Below are 18,353 nucleotides of genomic sequence, written 5' to 3' on the forward strand. Positions count from 1 at the left end.
AATAGACACCATAGTCTCCATTCTATTACATCTCAGACTATATAGGCTGCAACCTTTAATTCTCTGTGATATATAGTCACACCAAAGCGGCCAGCGGTCTCTCTGCCAGAGGAGAATACCATGGGTAACAAGGTAGAGTAAATGGAGAGCCGGCGCTCCGCAAAATAGTTCAACATCTCCTATTATGTCTTCTGTTCCCAGGAGTTGGGGTACCAAAATGTGTCCTTCTCAAGAAGCATAAGGCCTATGAGCCAGGGGTGCTTCTGCTATGTGAGATCATCATAAATGGAGAACTTTTATCCAGTGAATGAATCCAATATGAAATCATTGTGATCTGTATTTCAGTAGTAAAAGTGTTCCTGGTTTCTTTTCCCAGGGCGGTGAAGTGTTTGTTAGAATAGGTTTATCTCTTTCTTTACTGCTTGCACTAGGAGGGCGTAGTGTGATCTTGTCACCCCCTGATATCTGTGTTCCCGTGTAAATTAACCAACTGGAGGGCTGTCCAGACAGACCTCTTCTTCATGTTCTATGCCTAGGAAAACGGTTACCAGGTGACTGAGGTGTTAAACCTGCTCATTCCCTCTGCCGTGCAGATGGATGATAACTACGAGGCCATAATCTGTAATAAACCGAGACCGTGCAGTTGTTAGCAGGCTTATGAAAACAAATGGCAGGAGAGTGTAATTACTGAGCTGGCATTGACTTCTTTGAGAAGAGCAAACAAACATCATTACCTTATTATTCCAAAGCCTCCAGGTTCCTGACTTTCCTGTAATTATCCAGATAAAGGTAAATAAGGAGCATTAACCCTATCCTGCTTCCGATATAGTGGCTATACATGATATAATACAAAGGCAAAAAATTTTTCCTTTTGTACCATATCTTAGGTGTCCCTATCCATACAGGGAGGAAAAATGTGGCTACTGCTAAATATGATCAGTGCGCAAAACACATAAATAAAAGTGACTGTGATAACCTGGTATATAATTTCATTGCGTTTTACCGCAGTCTGTAGGAAGTCATTTTCCATCGCACTTTGTTGTTTTCTATTGTACTTTGGAGCAGGTGGCAGCTTTAGGAAGCTACAGGAAATAGGAGATTCCAAGGGACAAAAACACCCACCTGAGTCATGAAATAGCTGAAATTTACTTAAAGTAGGAGTTTTGACTTGTGGTGAAACTTGCCAATTAGAGTAATAGGATCGGCTTTGTATGTGTCTTTGTTTATATCTACACTTTATGCAATTAGGTAGCAGCTTACGTCAGGCAGCCTAAAGAGCAACTCACTGTTTTTTCCTTTCTTATTTGTGGCATATTTGTTTTGTCAGTAGGGTACATAGCAATGTGTTCTAAGATAGTTTTTGTTACTTGTACCATTGCGTGAATGTTGCTTAGTTCCTGTTTCCCAGTGAGATTTACGGGCAGTGTTTTGTTTTTTTTAGACTGTGATCATGGGAAGGTTTGCATGAAACATAGAAATACATTATAAAGTTTCTATTTATGCTGGTTCTGCAACAAATAGTGCATCGTATGACAAATGACAAACAATAGGACAAAGTGATGTAAGTGTGCCCCTTTAATTTTGAATTAATTATTCACTAACTTTGATTTCAGGTGTTATCAGCAGACCTCTGATTTTCCCCGAGCCCATTTGCAGATTTCCTGTAGCTCACTAAATTTTATTTTATAAATGTTTAATAAAATATAAGAATTTAAGAATGTGTACCTGAAAGTGAACAAAACCAAACAATGAGGCAATATTTTAGATGTTATTTTGGTGGTATCTTCCTTTTTGCTTAAGCTGCTGGTGATACATTTTGTACTGTAGTGTCATTGTCGGAGCGCAGCTGGTGTGTAGGGACAAATGTCTAGGGATGCCCGGCTCCACTGGGTACCTGCTAGATGGCTGGGTTGGATTACATGGAAGGGGAAGCACTGTTTCTTGGCCTCCTGCCACTTGGGCTAATGTTCCCCAGACTTGAGAAGCTGTTTAATAGCTTTAGTTGGGAATGGAGTTTTGGGATCTCTCATCTTAATGAAATTTTTAAACCCTGTTTGCTCCATGATTGGCATCTCTGCTGAGCAGAACTAGAAGATAAATATGTCACTGCATCTAACTGGTACATTGCTGTGTTTCTTTTGCTCTCAAGGAAGGGACAACTCCTAATGTTTGGTAAATGCACCAAGATAAAATGTATGACTCCAACCTACCAAGGGCTTGTTGTTTAGAGAAAATGGATGCAAAACTCCAACCCAGAAGAGCCACCAGCAGACCAAAACTCCTGGACATGCATTTCTGAAAACAAATTAGTTTAATCTGTTTTAATAACTTTGATTGAGCAACCTATGTTGAAGCTGGAATATATAAAAATACTGGCTTGTATATGTGCCACTCAGGGTCTGCCTTTTTCTTTTGTTCTGAGACTAAGTGACATTAGTCCTCAGTTTCAGGTATTCATTTTTGCTAGCCCTCAGGATCTCCTTCCTTCAGCAGAAATAATTCTACTGGGCACACATTCTGACAGACCCACTTGTGCCCATTAATGGGCAACTTGGGAATTTTGTGATGCTATTGCAAACCTTAAACTTATCCCACAATTTGGAGTTCATGCTGCTATAAACCATTCATCATACAAAAAAATCACTCTGAATGCAGCATGTATGAAATAATTACTAGTTATCAATAAATCTCAGAATTATGTGAGTTTATAACTTTCTTATTTAATACTATATTTGAATAGAAAGGCCAGAGCTGTAAAGAAGCAGGGACCACCAAGTGAAGAAGTTTAGCAGAGTCTTTCCAGTTGCGTTTCATTCAATAGACCTATCCCGGCCCTGCTTCAAAGATTGAGTGAAAAGCTGCTATAGCAATTAAAAGGAGACCAGCACTCCAACGCAGACAGAAAGGATTACAACATGGGAACAATGATGGAGAGAAATCTTGTTCTGTATGCACGCTATGCTACACTGCCCACCACCTTCTACCACAGAAGTCACACAGCGCAATAGTCTGTGATGGTTAAAGGGTTATGTGTGCAGCCATCTTTACCTGTGTATCTGCTTACATGTTGCCCTAAAGCTGTCTCACATAGTAAAGTCTTTCCTGATCTCAACTTTCTGTGGTGTGGTAGGAGTAGTTTCAGTTCTCAGCATTTTGTATTTCAGTAGAAGTAATTTTCATATTTTATAGTTACATTATGACGTGGAGGTTGCCTTATATATCAGTTTCCCTTCTTAGGGATTGTCAGTTACCTGTCGATGTCACTGACTGTACGAATAGTGTTCAATCAGCAAAAAAACAAGTAAAAAGCATGTTAAAACACAATGTGGTGACTAAATCTGGGGAACAGAAACCAAAATAGCGAAGAGAAGGCAACGTGATTTACGTCTTCCAACATCTAACCCACAAAAAGGATTAAAATGGGAACGTGATGTAAGTGAGAATCATTTGAAGCTGAGTCAACAAGTCGAGGGCTGCCTTTACTATTAATATGTGCAAATCATATCACTGCAGCTGCTGCGTTAGAAATATGAGAATTTTATAATAGCTGTGAGCATCCCCCCAAAAAACCTTCTCAGCCAACACATCCTACTCTTCGTAGCCCAGCTAAACCCGCACCATATTTAATCACATGGTAGTATTGTTGTTACTGGGTTACCGCTCAACATTACCAGTCAGATGTTGTAGCCCTTTTACTATTCATTAGAGGGGAGCAAAAAGGGGAATCCGCAGAGTTGTCTTGATATGTACCATTTGACTTGCGTGCAGTTTTCCAGCGAAGCCTGGGGGCCTCTTATCGACACTGTCCCGTGTGCTAAACACCAGTGTGATTTCCATTTGTCAGAGTATTCGGTGTGTTCAATGTGTTTTGCCAGCCGCGTTACTGGTTATTTAGAATGGTTTGGCCTCAGGCTGAAAGCTGCCATCCTTTCATATTGCGGTTTGATACACTTAGATAAACCTATGTAATAGTGATTACGGATTAAAATAAGCCATTTGTACGTATTAAAAGCGTATGTATTTCCTTTGGTAAGGTATTTAATGTGCTCTTCTCATGATTGGCATTATAATTCATCCCCATTATATCACCTCTCTCATGATGTTAAGTTGTTGTTTTGTTCACCCTTTGTAATAGTGGTGCGGTGGTAGGAGAGAACTACAGGAGCTTTAGTGTGCAGTCTCCCTGAACTTTTCTACTTCAGCATGCAGTCTCTCTGTGCTTTCCTGCTCCGGCGTGCAGTCTCTGTGCTTTCCTGCTCCGGCGTGCAGTCTCTCTGTGCTTTCCTGCTCCGGCATGCAGTCTCTCTGTGCTTTCCTGCTCCGGCGTCCAGTCTCTCTGTGCTTTCCTGCTCCGGCATGCAGTCTCTCTGTGCTTTCCTGCTCCGGCGTGCAGTCTCTCTGTGCTTTCCTGCTCCGGCGTGCAGTCTCTCTGTGCTTTCCTGCTCCGGCATGCAGTCTCCCTGTGCTTTCCTGCTCCGGCATGCAGTCTCCCTGTGCTTTCCTGCTCCGGCATGCAGTCTCCCTGTGCTTTCCTGCTCCGGCGTGCAGTCTCCCTGTGCTTTTCTGCTCCGGCGTGCGGTCTCCCTGTGCTTTCCTGCTCCAGCGTGCAGTCTCTCTGTGCTTTTCTGCTCTGGTGTGCAGTCTCCCTGTGCTTTCCTGCTCCGGCGTGCAGTCTCCCTGTGCTTTTCTGCCCAGGCGTGCAGTCTCCCTGTGCTTTTCTGCTCCGGCGTGCAGTCTCTCTGTGCTTTCCTGCTCCGGTGTGCAGTCTCCCTGTGCTTTCCTGCTCCGGCGTGCAGTCTCCCTGTGCTTTTCTGCCCAGGCGTGCAGTCTCCCTGTGCTTTTCTGCTCCGGCGTGCAGTCTCCCTGTGCTTTTCTGCTCCGGCGTGCAGTCTCCCTGTGCTTTTCTGCTCCGGCGTGCAGTCTCCCTGTGCTTTTCGCCCCGGCCTGCAGTCTCCCTGCACGTCAGTTTAAATGCACGTCAGTTTAACGGTAGACCGCAGGTGTACCGCAAATTACTGGTGGACTGCATGCTAAAGTGACACCGCTTTTAGTTATGTTAAAAGCTATGATGGTGCCAGGTCCCCTTTAATCCCTTGTTGGGCACCATATTTCTGTGTCAATAGACAGGTCAGGAATGTCATGATTGGTGAGGTACACAAATGATCTATGCAAATTGCTGGTATATTTTTTGAAATACTCACCACATGCTTTTTTCAGTTTCTGTAACAATGTGCAGATGGTAAAAAAAGTAAAGCCATCTCCTCATCTTCCAAATATTCAAGGGGCAGTGTAATGCCCCTGACACCTCCACTGTAGATGAACGCATAATAACTTGCTATACTATTCATTCTTCCAAATAAAAATACAGCATTTACCTGACAGAGAAGAGGCTGCCCTCCTCCTCCATTGCTTGACTATTCTTGCCACTGACTGGCCAAACATACTTCCTGCAGGGCATTTAGCGGGGGTTGTGCAAAGGGGCAAATGCATATAGGGGGATTTTGCAGGATCCCCCTATGCAATTGCAAAATGGACAACCTGCAGATTTAAAGGGACCACACAGTTATCATTCATTTAATTGCCACTTATTTTTTTTTTTTTTGGTGTGAATATTTCCAAAATGTTTCTCGTATCGTATTATAAGGTACAACTTGCATTCCACACATTGTACTTTTGATTTAGAACTAGATACAGAATGGCTATCTGTGGCCTAAGAATTAATGTTGTCCAGTGTCGGTACCTTCTAGTCCGTTTGCTCAATTGGTCCTTATGTGACTGTGGCTCCAGATTGTATCGGTGAGATCCTCAGTGTCCTGTTTCTAGATACAGTTTAATGTCCATGAAAATATACAGCATTGTGAAGACTATCCAATAGTGCCTGGACATCCATACGTTTGAGTGCTTTAGCAGTCTAAGTGGGAAGATTATTCTTTTCTCCTGTGTTTGGATGTTATTGAAACCGTGAGTTATGCGATGGTTAAAAAAAGGAAAAAATGGATGGTTGGCTAAAGCTTTTAAGCGCCAATGCAGACAAACTGAGACAGATCCTGAAAAACATCCCAGTTATTTTCTTTGTTTATTTATATTTCCCAGCTCAGACTTCCAACAAAGGCAAAGCCCAGGCCTCCTAATGCAAATATCCCTTTATTTCCTATAATATATTAGTGATAATTGCTTTGCACACATGTATGAAAGTACACAAAGAACATGACAGAGGTCTTCTTTATGTTAATATTTAATTGAATATAAAAAAAACATATCTTTATACGGTATATATGTGTTTATCATTAGGAACTATGGTAACCTGGAATATGACATCTTTATGTAGTAAATAAATATCAAGATATGTTTGTATTGTAGATTAAAGTCCCTTCTGATAAACCTTTTGTCTTCTCTACAGGACCGCTGCCTGACTGGGAAGCTGGAGCCCGTATCACCCTCCAGTCCACCCCATAAAGATGGAGAACTGGATCTTCTACCAGCCAGGCTCTCCAAGGAAGAGCTCATACAGAACATGGACCGGGTAGATCGGGAAATCACCATGGTAGAGCAGCAGATCACCAAACTGAAGAAGAAACAGGTTGGTCAGGTTTCTGTTAGTATTCATTTATTTTGTACACACAGGCACCTTTAGAAGCTGTTTGACTTAAACAAACCATAAATCGCACTCTCTGGTATCTTAAGCACATATACCTTGGTAGATATTTTATTTTATTCATTATTCTGAAGCTTTAGGCACATAAAAAGCACAACCTTTTAAAAAGCAACAACCCATCTGTGCCTGCTTTCGTTGTGACTTTTTTTTAGAGAATTAATTCTGGAAACGGTTTGGGCATTTGGCAGTTCTTGGAATGATTTTTCTAATGCTGCATTTGGTGGCGAAAACAAGTACTTTTTGGTGATACTCAAACTTATGGTCATAATGAGCTTTAAAGACATTACAATGCTTACTCAAAACATCTAGTGTTGTAGTGGTCCATTCTGGGTTTTGAGGCAACATATGGAGAAAATATCAAGGTTTTGTCTTTTACAATCTCAGTGGCCAAAATTTATGCTCAGGTTTCCCATCTCTTGCATAAATGAACATCTGTGACTTGATTGCTCAGTGTAAATATGGTTAGTGAAGTTTTTATTGTGACCCAAATCTACCACCAAAAAGCTTGGATTTATAAAGTGAACAATATCTTTTTTTTTTTTTTTTTTTTTATCCTCTTTTTGTATTTTCTTCGTATGCAATATGTATTGCTGGCCTGGCAAAGAATCCATGATAAAATCAAGCTTAATTTATAATATTACTCCCTGCTCTTGATTTATACGCTTGTTATAAAGAAAGTTCAAATTGTCAAATAAAACCTCAAATAAGCATTCAGGGGATGAAATTAACAGGACACTCCAGCTATCATATGCACTTTAATGTGTAGGGTAGCAGAGGGGATTCCTTTACATTTTTGTGATTTCCCCCATATGCATTTGCCCCTTTACAGTAGATTTTGGTACATTTGTGTCACACTAAAACCCAATTGTTGGACCACAGTGTAAGCGGGCAGCTGTAAATGTAGAGCTGCAGCTTCTAGTTCAGGTAAGTGTGTTTTTGTTTTTGAAGAATACATATTATTGCACTACGGAACTCTCAAATGCATTGTTCTTCACTGGGGCTGTCAGGGACAGTAAAATGACCATTTAACTGCATATAATTAATTATTCTTAGGGTAAGAATAACTACCAGGATTTATCACTTTGGTTCAAAAACAAACTAGTTGAACTCATAGCCTGTTATTTATAAAATATGGAGATATGGTCATTTCCAGTTTAATTTCCAGTTTCCCTACTTCTCTGCCTGCGATTGGATTTTAACACTCTCCTCCTTTCCTACATGCCCTTTGGAGTGAGTTTATCCCCTGACACAGACTGCCCGCTGAAGTAGGAGCATGTTCGGAGTTTAATCTGATTTTTAGATAATCCACTTGGTAAAAGAAATGAGGATTGCAATTCTTAAGTCTAGCTCATCAGATCAAAAACCAGTTGTTTAGGGGAATGGTTTGTGCTCTACACACAGGAAAGTGGTTACTCATCTGCCAATCTGTACTGAAAGCACCCAAAACATGAAATAAGAAACAGATCTTTCTTTCTGAGTGTGCAAACAGAGTGGTCATTGTGCTTTCCAGACCAAGTCCTTGGGAGGCCTAGCAGATAATTGAATGCATTTGTACTCTGACTTTGTGGAAAGGACAATATATTATTTATAGCTCCTAAAATGGCCAGGAAGCCCCTTTGAGGGCTGAGATGCCTTCGTGACCCAGGCAATTAACTGCTTTGCCATAACAGTATACTACTTCATAATCTTTCAACAGTTTTAAGTTATTTTATTCTTTACTTCAGATAAAAGTGTATACAAACACGCACTACCTTGTAACTACAAGGAGGAGACAACGTTATTAAAAGCGACCTGAGGTTTAATTATTTTGATGTTTTTATCCAAACCTCAGGACCCTTTTGAGTGCCAAATGACATTACTGTGTGTACAGAGTTTTCTCTCTTTTTTTTTTTTACAGCAACAGTTAGAGGAGGAAGCCGCCAAACCGTTAGAGCCTGAGAAGCCCATCTCCCCTCCGCCAATTGAATCAAAACACAGGAGTCTGGTCCAGATCATCTATGATGAGAACAGAGTAAGCTTACTTTACATGGACTTTTTGGATTCTAAAAGACATCTCATGTTGTAAAGCCATAGTACTGATACAACCCATTCTAATAAGATGACACTGTTTATTGTATTGTCTGTGCTTGTAGAATTATGTCCACCATGTCAGTGGAATTGCCAATGTAAGCCTCCATGGATGGAATTGCTCGTACAAACTGTGCAGCATGCGATTCTGTCCAAAGCCACCCCTAAATAGCGCGACCTCCACACGTTGCTTCCCTGAAGCTCGCTGGTTGAGAATGTTTAGAAAGTCATTTCCAGTTTAGAGCCCCGGCAGCGGCATTGTGAGCCTACATGGTAAGGCAGGACTAGAGACCTCGGTCTGTTATGTCTATTTGGAGACTTAACGGATTGCTGGTTTAAATAATGTTTCCTTATACAGTTTGTAAGTGATATGGAAAGTTTATGCAGACTTCTTTTTGGTTCTATTTATTCCCTTCCTTGCCTATAGAATGTATTTAACCCATTAGCTGCAGAGATATAAAGCCCAAAATGCCATAATGATCATTCTAGTGCAGCAAGATATTAATGATGATTTGGCAGAGTTTAAGGGAGTACAGCGGCTGAAGAAATACAAAACAAAAACATTTGGAACGCTGCTTCTCCTTTAAAAAAGAAAATGTCAATTATGTATGTCAATGGCGTGTTTAACTTTTTGTTAAATGATTCCACACAGCTAGCTCCACAATCCCTTGCCTCCAAAGTTTGAAGCTGTGAGTTTGTATCTTTTATTTGTATGCCGCTCGTAGTTTCTATATGTGCGCAGACACCTTTGGACATTATAAATATTTTATAAAACATATTTGTGTGTGTGTGCTGCAGAACATGAATCCATGGCCGCTAGGGATAGGATGCTTTCCGGTGTGGGTGGCCCGTCAGTAGCTGTGCTGCTTGCTAACTCTCATTAATTGTGCGGTGGGGTTCATCTGAGGACGCTACAGATTGCTTTGTGTTCTGCTCTCACTCACCGGCTCTCGAAACGCCTATTAATTGTAAGCTGGGGACCGGGAAACCAAATATTACTGAATGTCACAAGGGGAATCGATGGGCAAAGTATCTTATTGAAGAGCCATGTGCGTGTGTATGTATATATGTGTGTGTATATATATGTGTATATATATGTGTGTGTATATTAGGGCTGCAACTAACGATTATTTTAATAATCGATTAGTTGGCCGATTATTTTTTCGATTAATCGATTAATCGGATAAAAAAAATGAATGTAAATTTTTCATTTATTTAAAATAATTTACTAAACAAATGATGTTAAATACAAACAGCAGAATAAAAAAACTTTGATAATACATTTCTTGTCTTTATTTCCCAACCAGCCCCCCAATATATGCACATTTGAGCCCAGGCTTGCTACGCTGCCTCCCAGACATGCCATGCTGCCCCCCCCACATATGCCACGCTGCCTACCACAGCACTCCACGCTGCCTCCCACATATACCACACCACGCTGCCTCCCACATCTGCCACTCCACGCTGCCTACCACATATGCCACTCCACGCTGCCTCCCACATCTGCCACGCCACGCTGCCTCCCACATCTGCCACTCCACTCTACCCCCCACATGCCACTGTGCCTGATACGCCTTATACCCCCTGAAACACCACTCCATCCTCCCCAGACATGCCACCCTGCCCTCCCCACATCTGCCACTCCACGCTGCCTCCCACATCTGCCACTCCACGCTGCCTCCCACATCTGCCACTCCACGCTGCCTCCCACATCTGCCACTCCACGCTGCCTCCCACATCTGCCACTGTGCCTGATACGCCTTATATCCCCTGATACCCCACTCCATCCTCCCCAGACATGCCACCCTGCCTCCCAGACATGCCACTTCTCTACCCCCAGATATGCCACTCTACCCCCAAATATGCCTTATACACCCTGATACACCACTCCGTCCTCCCCAGACATGCCACACTGCCCTCCCCACATATGCCTTATATACTGTATATGCCTTATACCCCCAGATATGTCACTTCACTGCCCACAGGATTTAGATTCCCCTAAATTAACCCTAAACTCCCCATTAACCATAACTGCCCCTAAATTAACCCTTAACACCCCCTTAACCACAGCATCCCCTAAATTAACCCTAAAGACCCCATCAACCACAGCATCCCCTAAATTAACCCTAAACACACCATTAACCACAACTGCCTCAAATTAACCCCAAACACCCCATTAACCATAGCTGCTCCTAAATTAACCCTAAACACCCTATTAACATAACTGCCCCTAAATTAACCCTAAACACCCAATTAACCATAACTGCCCCTAAATTAACCCTAAACACCCCACTAACCATAACTGCCCCTAAATTAACCCCCACCTCCCCTAACTTTCGGTAGCCCAAATATATATATATATATCACATACATATATACACATATATATATATATATATATATATACACACACATACACATTATATATATATATATATATATATATATATATATATATATATACACACATACACATATATACACACATACACATATATACACACATACACATATATATATATACATATACTTACAGTTAGATGAGTGTCACAGCCATGTGGTTCTGGCCTGGAGAAGGAAGGGGCGGGGCCAGTTGTCACAGTGATTACAGGGAGGGGGAGTAAGTAGGAGCTGCTGCTGTGAGACGGTGAGTCAGACTAAACGGATTATATAATGAGGGGGATTTTTCAGAGCGTTTGCTCTGAAAAAACCCTCATTTTATAATCGATAATAATCGATTCAACTAATCGATAATGAAATTCGTTGCCAACGAATTTCATTATCGATTATTATCGATTTTATCGATTAGTTGTTGCAGCCCTAGTGTATATATATATATATATACACACAGTTATATAGTGCGCGTGTGTGTGATAATATGTGAGTGTTACATGCATGCAAAAGTAATTATGTGACTTGCAGTATTATATTATTAGAGTATTTGGCCTGTGTGGAACATACTGTTTACATTATTATTTAAGCACACATACTTGTGTATTTAACTTTCTTTAGAGGCCTCAATCTTTGTCATTTAGTATATTGCACTGATTTTGTTTAGCAGGCGCCGGCTGTTTACATAGCTGAGTATCTTATACCATAGGTACCAGGTTGCCTATTTCTTCGGTCGTCACTCACAAGTGGCGTGTTGCACGCATCAGTGTCTAGTTGGTTTGTAGGGAAAGATAACAGCCCTTGCAAGGTTGTCCCTAAAGGAAAATGGATTGTCCACTTGGGGAGACTCTATTGAATAGCATGCAGTCTACTCTGCCATTTTGTCCCTTTGAGTAGCGATGGGGCCTGGCACACACGCCTGGCACTCAAACACTTGAATATATTCATCTAGCTTATTGTAGGTGTTATAGAAGGACTGTCATGCCAGAGACGGCCGTCTGGTTTAACAGTGTAAGATAACACTGGTGCCCTTGTGCTGTTGGGAATAACGTTTGTAAGTCAAAACCGTTTGCCAACGAGCGTAAAGCCTAGGTCCATTTACATAATACGTACATTCTTGACTCTGATTATGGAATGCGTCTGTGAAATGTCAGGAGAGAAGGTTATTTCTTTTGGCTCATTAATTTCCAGCTCGACCCCATAACAGGGTTATAGTGATTACATCGTAATATTTTACGTCCCGTTCAAGATTTCTTTAATAATATAACATGCGAAGATGTGTGGGTTTCTGGTTCCCAGGCTGAGCAGACAAGAACATGTTAATGGAAAGTAAACTGAAATGGCCTTGCGTGTTGTCCCACGCTGAGCCCTGCATTGGTATGTTTTATTAGTCTTCTGACTAATAACTGGCGCCCTGCCGGGCCTGCTGAGATGGAATGGTACTTGTAGAATAATACAGAGCAAGTAGAACGCTGGCAGGAGGCACTGGGCACAAGGAGAAATGAGGCAAACCTTGTCTTCATACACGCTGTGCAATATCGTACCAGAGACTTTATTGGATAACTACTGTCTGTAATATAATATGCAGTTTAATACAGGGTGCTGATACCACTAGAAAAAAAAATCTTCTGATTGTATGATTGTTCTGTTATAGAATATTGGTATTTTCTGTGAAACAAAAGAAGGCATATTTAAATATGTTAACATTATTTTAAAAAAATATAACATGACAATTTTTCAGCAGGTTTATCATCTTCTTTCTTCTTCTGGAAAATTGTTAGATTGAGTCACTTTTCAGGAAAATTGCAAGAGTGTCTCGGAAATTACACCCCTAATTAAACTATATGTGCGTGCTAATGTACAACGGCACAGGGGAATAGTGTAAAAGATTTAGAGAGCCTCTGTAATTACGAAACATTTAATAATAGATTTATATAAATAATCTTAAATTATAACAAGTTCAATAGATCTTAGTGACATGTCCCTTTAATTGCTTTGTACACAGCCGGTGAGGCGGAAGTGGAATGATAAATATAATCATCCGCTACGAGGGTGTCTAACTTGGTTCGTGTAACAGGTGTTGCTTGTGACCTCTTTGGTGTAGTTTAGACTTCCACCACTTGGGGGCCTCCTAATACTGCTGTATCGCCACATTTAGTATAAAGCTCTGAAGTCGCAAAGATCCTCTCTGTCGTTTATTCCTTGGCTTATGTAGCAACAAGCACTACAAGAGGGAGCACAATGTTAAAAACTGTCATTGCTACTATTTAGTTTATTCTGGTATGGGATCGGTTCCCCAAAGACTAGATTGTAGAAAGGATGAAGTCCCCTTTGCTGCTGGCTTTCTGTTGTACAAGATTTTCATTGAATGTGCTATGTACATAAGGCTATCACTAGTGGTGTCCCATAATGCACACTATATACTGACTGTCCAACTATATGATAGAAGATATGACACCAGTGTCTTTAAGGTGGTTGGTCTTCTGGCGGTAAAACGGTTTTGCAGACTGAGGACTAAATGCACAAATAAGTAACATACTACTTTTGCTTAATTCGTGACTTTTGGGCCCTCACTAATGAACATGTTCACACATAACTGACTTGCTGCCAAAATTCTGATTAGAATTTTACATGGCGGCACATATATCAATAGCTGCTCAGATGGTGAAACCAAGCGCCTGATGTATTCGTCTGTTACAGTGCACAGATTCCGCCATCAGAAAACATTTTCTTCTTAATTGGTGTTTTTAGAGACCAGATTATCATGTTTTGCAGGTAAATTAGATAAACATTGTTTTTCTTTCTTCCTAGAAAAAAGCAGAGGCAGCTCACAGGATATTGGAGGGACTTGGACCTCATGTAGAACTGGTGAGTTATAATGAGTCTTTTGATGTATACAAAGTATAGTATATCCTACAGTAACTTTGCATAAATAAGGAAAGGAGGCCATTTCCACATAGGGAAGAGTCCAACGAGGTGATCACCTCGTTGGAGGATGAAGAAGTGCTTTTTTGCTAATCACTACTTGGTAAATGTGACCTGTGATGCCGGAGTGTTTGGTGACCTTTTGTATTAACTGTCTATTCGTTTTGTATTTCAGCCGCTGTATAACCAGCCTTCAGACACAAAGCAATACCATGACAATATTAAAATGTAAGTGTAACCATTTTCTAAATCAAGAACTAGAACATACCAAACTGCATCCTTGGTTATAGTGCCTTCACGTGGAGCATTGAATCATGAAAATCATTTTTTTTCATCTTCATTTGTGACAATTTTTTCATAAACAAGCATTGAAAAGAAAAGATACATGTTTGTTTTATTGCTGTTAAACGTCTTATCTAATCTCAACATTTATTAAAGCCCTCTTCTTTAAATTGAGTTTATTTATTGCGTTTCAGAAATCAGACCATGCGCAAGAAGCTCATTTTGTATTTTAAGAGAAGGAATCATGCACGCAAGCAGTGGGTAAGTCTGTGATGGGCACTGAACATAAGTCTTCCAACATGTTACTAATGATCTTCTGACAGATTCATTCAATTAGTGCAACCATGGATATGTAACCTCTGACTCGGTAGCTGTTGTGGATTTAAGGGTTAGAACTCCAGTCATGCTCAGCTAGTCTGTTAACTGGTTGAGCATGATGAGAGTTGGCTTAGACTAGTTCCTTGTGTTCTTCATGTCCAGACTTATTTGATTTCCCGGCTTGTCAAAGCATAAAAGGTCAAATATTTGTACTACTATTTTTAATTAATATTTTGTCCACTATTTTTTTTAATTATTATTTTTTCACTATTTGTACCAGTAACAAGTCTATTTATATAAAGCATATTTCCTACAAAGCTCGTAGTAAAATGCTGAAGGTCACATCTGGGTGTTAAAAATAAATAAATAAATAAAATAAAAAAAAGTGTATTGGCATCAGTTTTTGGTGCCTACTGCATAGAGTTTTGGTGTCAAAGGACTACTTAATGTTTCAAGGCGAGAAAGAATAGAAGCTGATCCAGCAGAAAGCAAGGTACAATTAATTAAAAGTACAGAAGCGGAATTTCTCATTTCTGGTAAACAGCTGCTTTCAGGAAAGGCAGTGGTGCGCAGTAAAAGGTGCAATTAAACCTAGGATAAACCAAGTGCTTGGGAGAGGGGTACCTTTAACTATAAAAACCCTTTGAAATATCTTCAAAAAGTGCAAATCCTTGTGAAATATCAATCTCGTTGTTCTAGCAATAACTCATATTTCATTTCAACTTGTTACGGAACATCCTCATCTTCTGTAGAAGAGTGACAGTCTGTTTCCTTAGAACACACGCTTTAGATCAATGCAACAAAACCACTACAAGGGATGCATTCAAGTCTTATATATAACTTAATAATTTACTATTTTTCATAATTATTTAATAGGCCAATCAGAACATGACCACCGTGGAAAAAAAATAAAAAAATAATAATAAAAAAATTAAATCCTGAAAAAAATGTATTTAATTTCCAATTATTCCTGCATTCTACCGAAGAGAACCCAGCGGAGTATGCTGTAGCGCTGTGGCCAACACACGTAAAATGTGTTCATATTGCTGTATTCATTTTCAAAAGAGAAGGTTCATGAAATTTATCACATTTTCAAATAGCTTATTAAAGATGTGAGTGGCGTAATTCCAGCTCGACAACTTAATAATGCAAAAAAAATCAGATAATCCGTTCAAAAAAAATTCTTGAAGCCATATTATTTGTTTTATTATTTTGGCTACATTGACAGAACATTTGTAAGGCAATCTGCATGGGAGTTCACAAGAAAAATAAACCTGTAATAATACAAGAATTCCCAGCGATTGTTAATGAAGGGGGCAGAGAGTGGCAGGAAGTGAGGGTGGGCAAATTTGGCTGAAAAATACTCGGCCTAGAACACAATAGCAAAAGGCCTTGTGTATGGAAAACATGTACTGTGTTTGGGCTGCTGCTTTCTGCATAGTCTGTGAGCGTGCTGTAAACATTTCTCAGTCAACTCTGTGTTTGGGGGGGGTGAGGCTCAAATTAAAATCCATGAACAAAAGGAAATTAATAATCATCTGTATGAATCACTCACAGCCTTCCGTAAATGTTCAGAAATCACAATAGTAAATTAAAAACTTTTTCCGACACCTATCATTTACAGTTCCTTTGGGAATGATGCTTGTGGATTACAATATATAGCCACTTAGCTTCCACGGGGTGTGCTAAATAACTCAGAAAATCACATTGAAGAAACATAAGCTAGAAGGTGTATTGACAACTTTTAACAGATTTTAACTATATCCCCTCCATCGCTTATAAGCCGAAACAAGCAATCCATACCACAGAATGGTGAGAAAGATCTTTTAGCACCCACTCCCAGCTGAGTGTGACAGGCATAAAGCTATCCTGAACCTGAGACAAGATTAAGGGCTGATTAAGGCCTGAGTCTTACATCGTGAAAAATGGTTCTTACCTGAAAAATGGGTCAAATTCTGTTTCTATGATTGGCTAAGGGGTGCGCTGATATCATGAGTACGTGTCATCCTTCGGACAACTACAGAAAATGAGGTTTATGCCTATAAACAAAGTTTCTGAAACTAACAAGGTAAGTAAAAAATAACTTTGGCTAAGTTTCTGGTTCTTTAAAAGTTTTGCTTACTCCATCAGCTTCCTGGGATGCAGTGCCAACTGCCATGGTGTATTTCAGCTTTGTTACCAAGAAGGCAAATCATTCTGGCATCTTCTGTGTGTACATTAACCCCTTATTGACAGTTGATGTGCCAGACATGTCACCGGAAAACATGCAGTTAAGGACAATTGACGTGCCTGGCATGTCATGTGGATTAAAGAGTTTAGAAAGTGATCAACAAATGCTTTCTTTGCTTAGCTTGTGTTGCTGCAGTGCCTCGATATCGAGACATTCAGCAACACCCAAAAACTTTGTAGATGGTGCCCTGCTGCTGTAAGGAGCTTAGGAACAGTGATCGCTTATTTCGCTCAGCCGTTGTTTAAGTGCAATCAATCGAGGCATTCAGCTACACTAAAATTAAAAACAAACAAACCAGGGAGCCGTGTGATTGCTCTCTGGAGCGATCACAAGTGCCAGGGTAAAAGGTTCTAAGACCCTCCTGAGACCACTGAGCTCCCCCTGTAGGCTGCTCACAGGTCAGCAATGTAGGGCAGTGGTGCCCTTAATTTAAAAAAATACAAAAAATATATTTTTTAAAAATATAAAAAATGTTAAAATAGTTAAAGAATAAATAAAAATGTAATAAAATGTAAAAAAAATAATAAAAAAAATTTCTTGCCCCAAGTAGAAAAATAAGAAAAAATAGTGTATAATGTAAGAGGGCATTTTACCCCCATAAAAAAATTACAATTTTTCCTTTTTTTTTTTAATACATTACATTTCTTGTCCTGAAAAAAATGTGTGGGCGCAGTAAATTCTCAAAAAGCACAAACACCGCAGAAATGTTAAAATGGCCATTGTCACTAAGGGTACAAACTTTTTACACCAGTCCTGTCACGAAGGGGCAAAATAAATAAAAGTATGTAACAGATTTTACTGACTTAATATAAGCAAAGACATGTATTGTAAACACTCCTAATGTGTATTACCAAAGGGAAAGTTATCTTAACTTCCAGTTCTCAGGATCTGCGTGATTATTCCTCACGACTGATATTGCTCGGTTATTGTTAAGTTGTTGGCAGACTTTGTAAAGGTGGGTGAAGAGATGGGGAGATCTGCGGAGATATTGCCTGCGGGTCTTTCACAGCTTCCATAAGGAGAACCTTTAAACTAGATCTCTGCAATCAATGACACTAATTAACAGACAAGAAGTAAAGGATATTGTTTGTTTCATTAGCTGAATTTAGTTGTGATAAAACATATAACGGTGACAGTTCCCTTTGGAAACAACACTCATTCGCCACTTCATCGTAATAATGTTGGTATTTAAGGCGAATACAGTAAGCACTTTGAAGGGATTATAAACCATCTTTTTATTGATAATGTGCTTTTATTTTTTCACACTACATGCCATATCCATTAAAGATATCATGTAGACCCCATATTTTCATGATATCTACACACAAGCCTATTTGGCATGCAATGTACCCATTTGGTTCACTTTTTTTCTACTCCTTAAAGCCACCAAGATTTATTAACGCTATAGTAACGTATTTCTGTATGGATCTTGTTAGCGTAATCAATGGGGTGCCGGTTATTTAACCTATTTACAGCGCTCTAGTA

General features: G+C 39.9%; 1 protein-coding gene across 10 annotated transcripts in view; it reads left to right on the forward strand.

Annotated features, from left to right (window-relative positions):
• Nucleotides 1–18,353, forward strand: part of NCOR2 (nuclear receptor corepressor 2) — a 165,122-nt gene that overhangs the window by 66,564 nt on the left and 80,205 nt on the right. For all 10 annotated transcript variants that reach the window (XM_053471899.1, XM_053471951.1, XM_053471935.1 and 7 more), the window contains exons 5-9: nt 6,401–6,580; nt 8,553–8,666; nt 13,925–13,981; nt 14,214–14,266; nt 14,515–14,581. In XM_053471899.1, coding sequence (XP_053327874.1) covers nt 6,401–6,580; nt 8,553–8,666; nt 13,925–13,981; nt 14,214–14,266; nt 14,515–14,581 — 471 coding nt within the window. The remainder of the gene's footprint in view (nt 1–6,400; nt 6,581–8,552; nt 8,667–13,924; nt 13,982–14,213; nt 14,267–14,514; nt 14,582–18,353) is intronic.

The sequence above is a fragment of the Spea bombifrons genome, chromosome 1, assembly GCF_027358695.1.
Source record: "Spea bombifrons isolate aSpeBom1 chromosome 1, aSpeBom1.2.pri, whole genome shotgun sequence".
NCBI lineage: Eukaryota > Metazoa > Chordata > Amphibia > Anura > Pelobatidae > Spea > Spea bombifrons.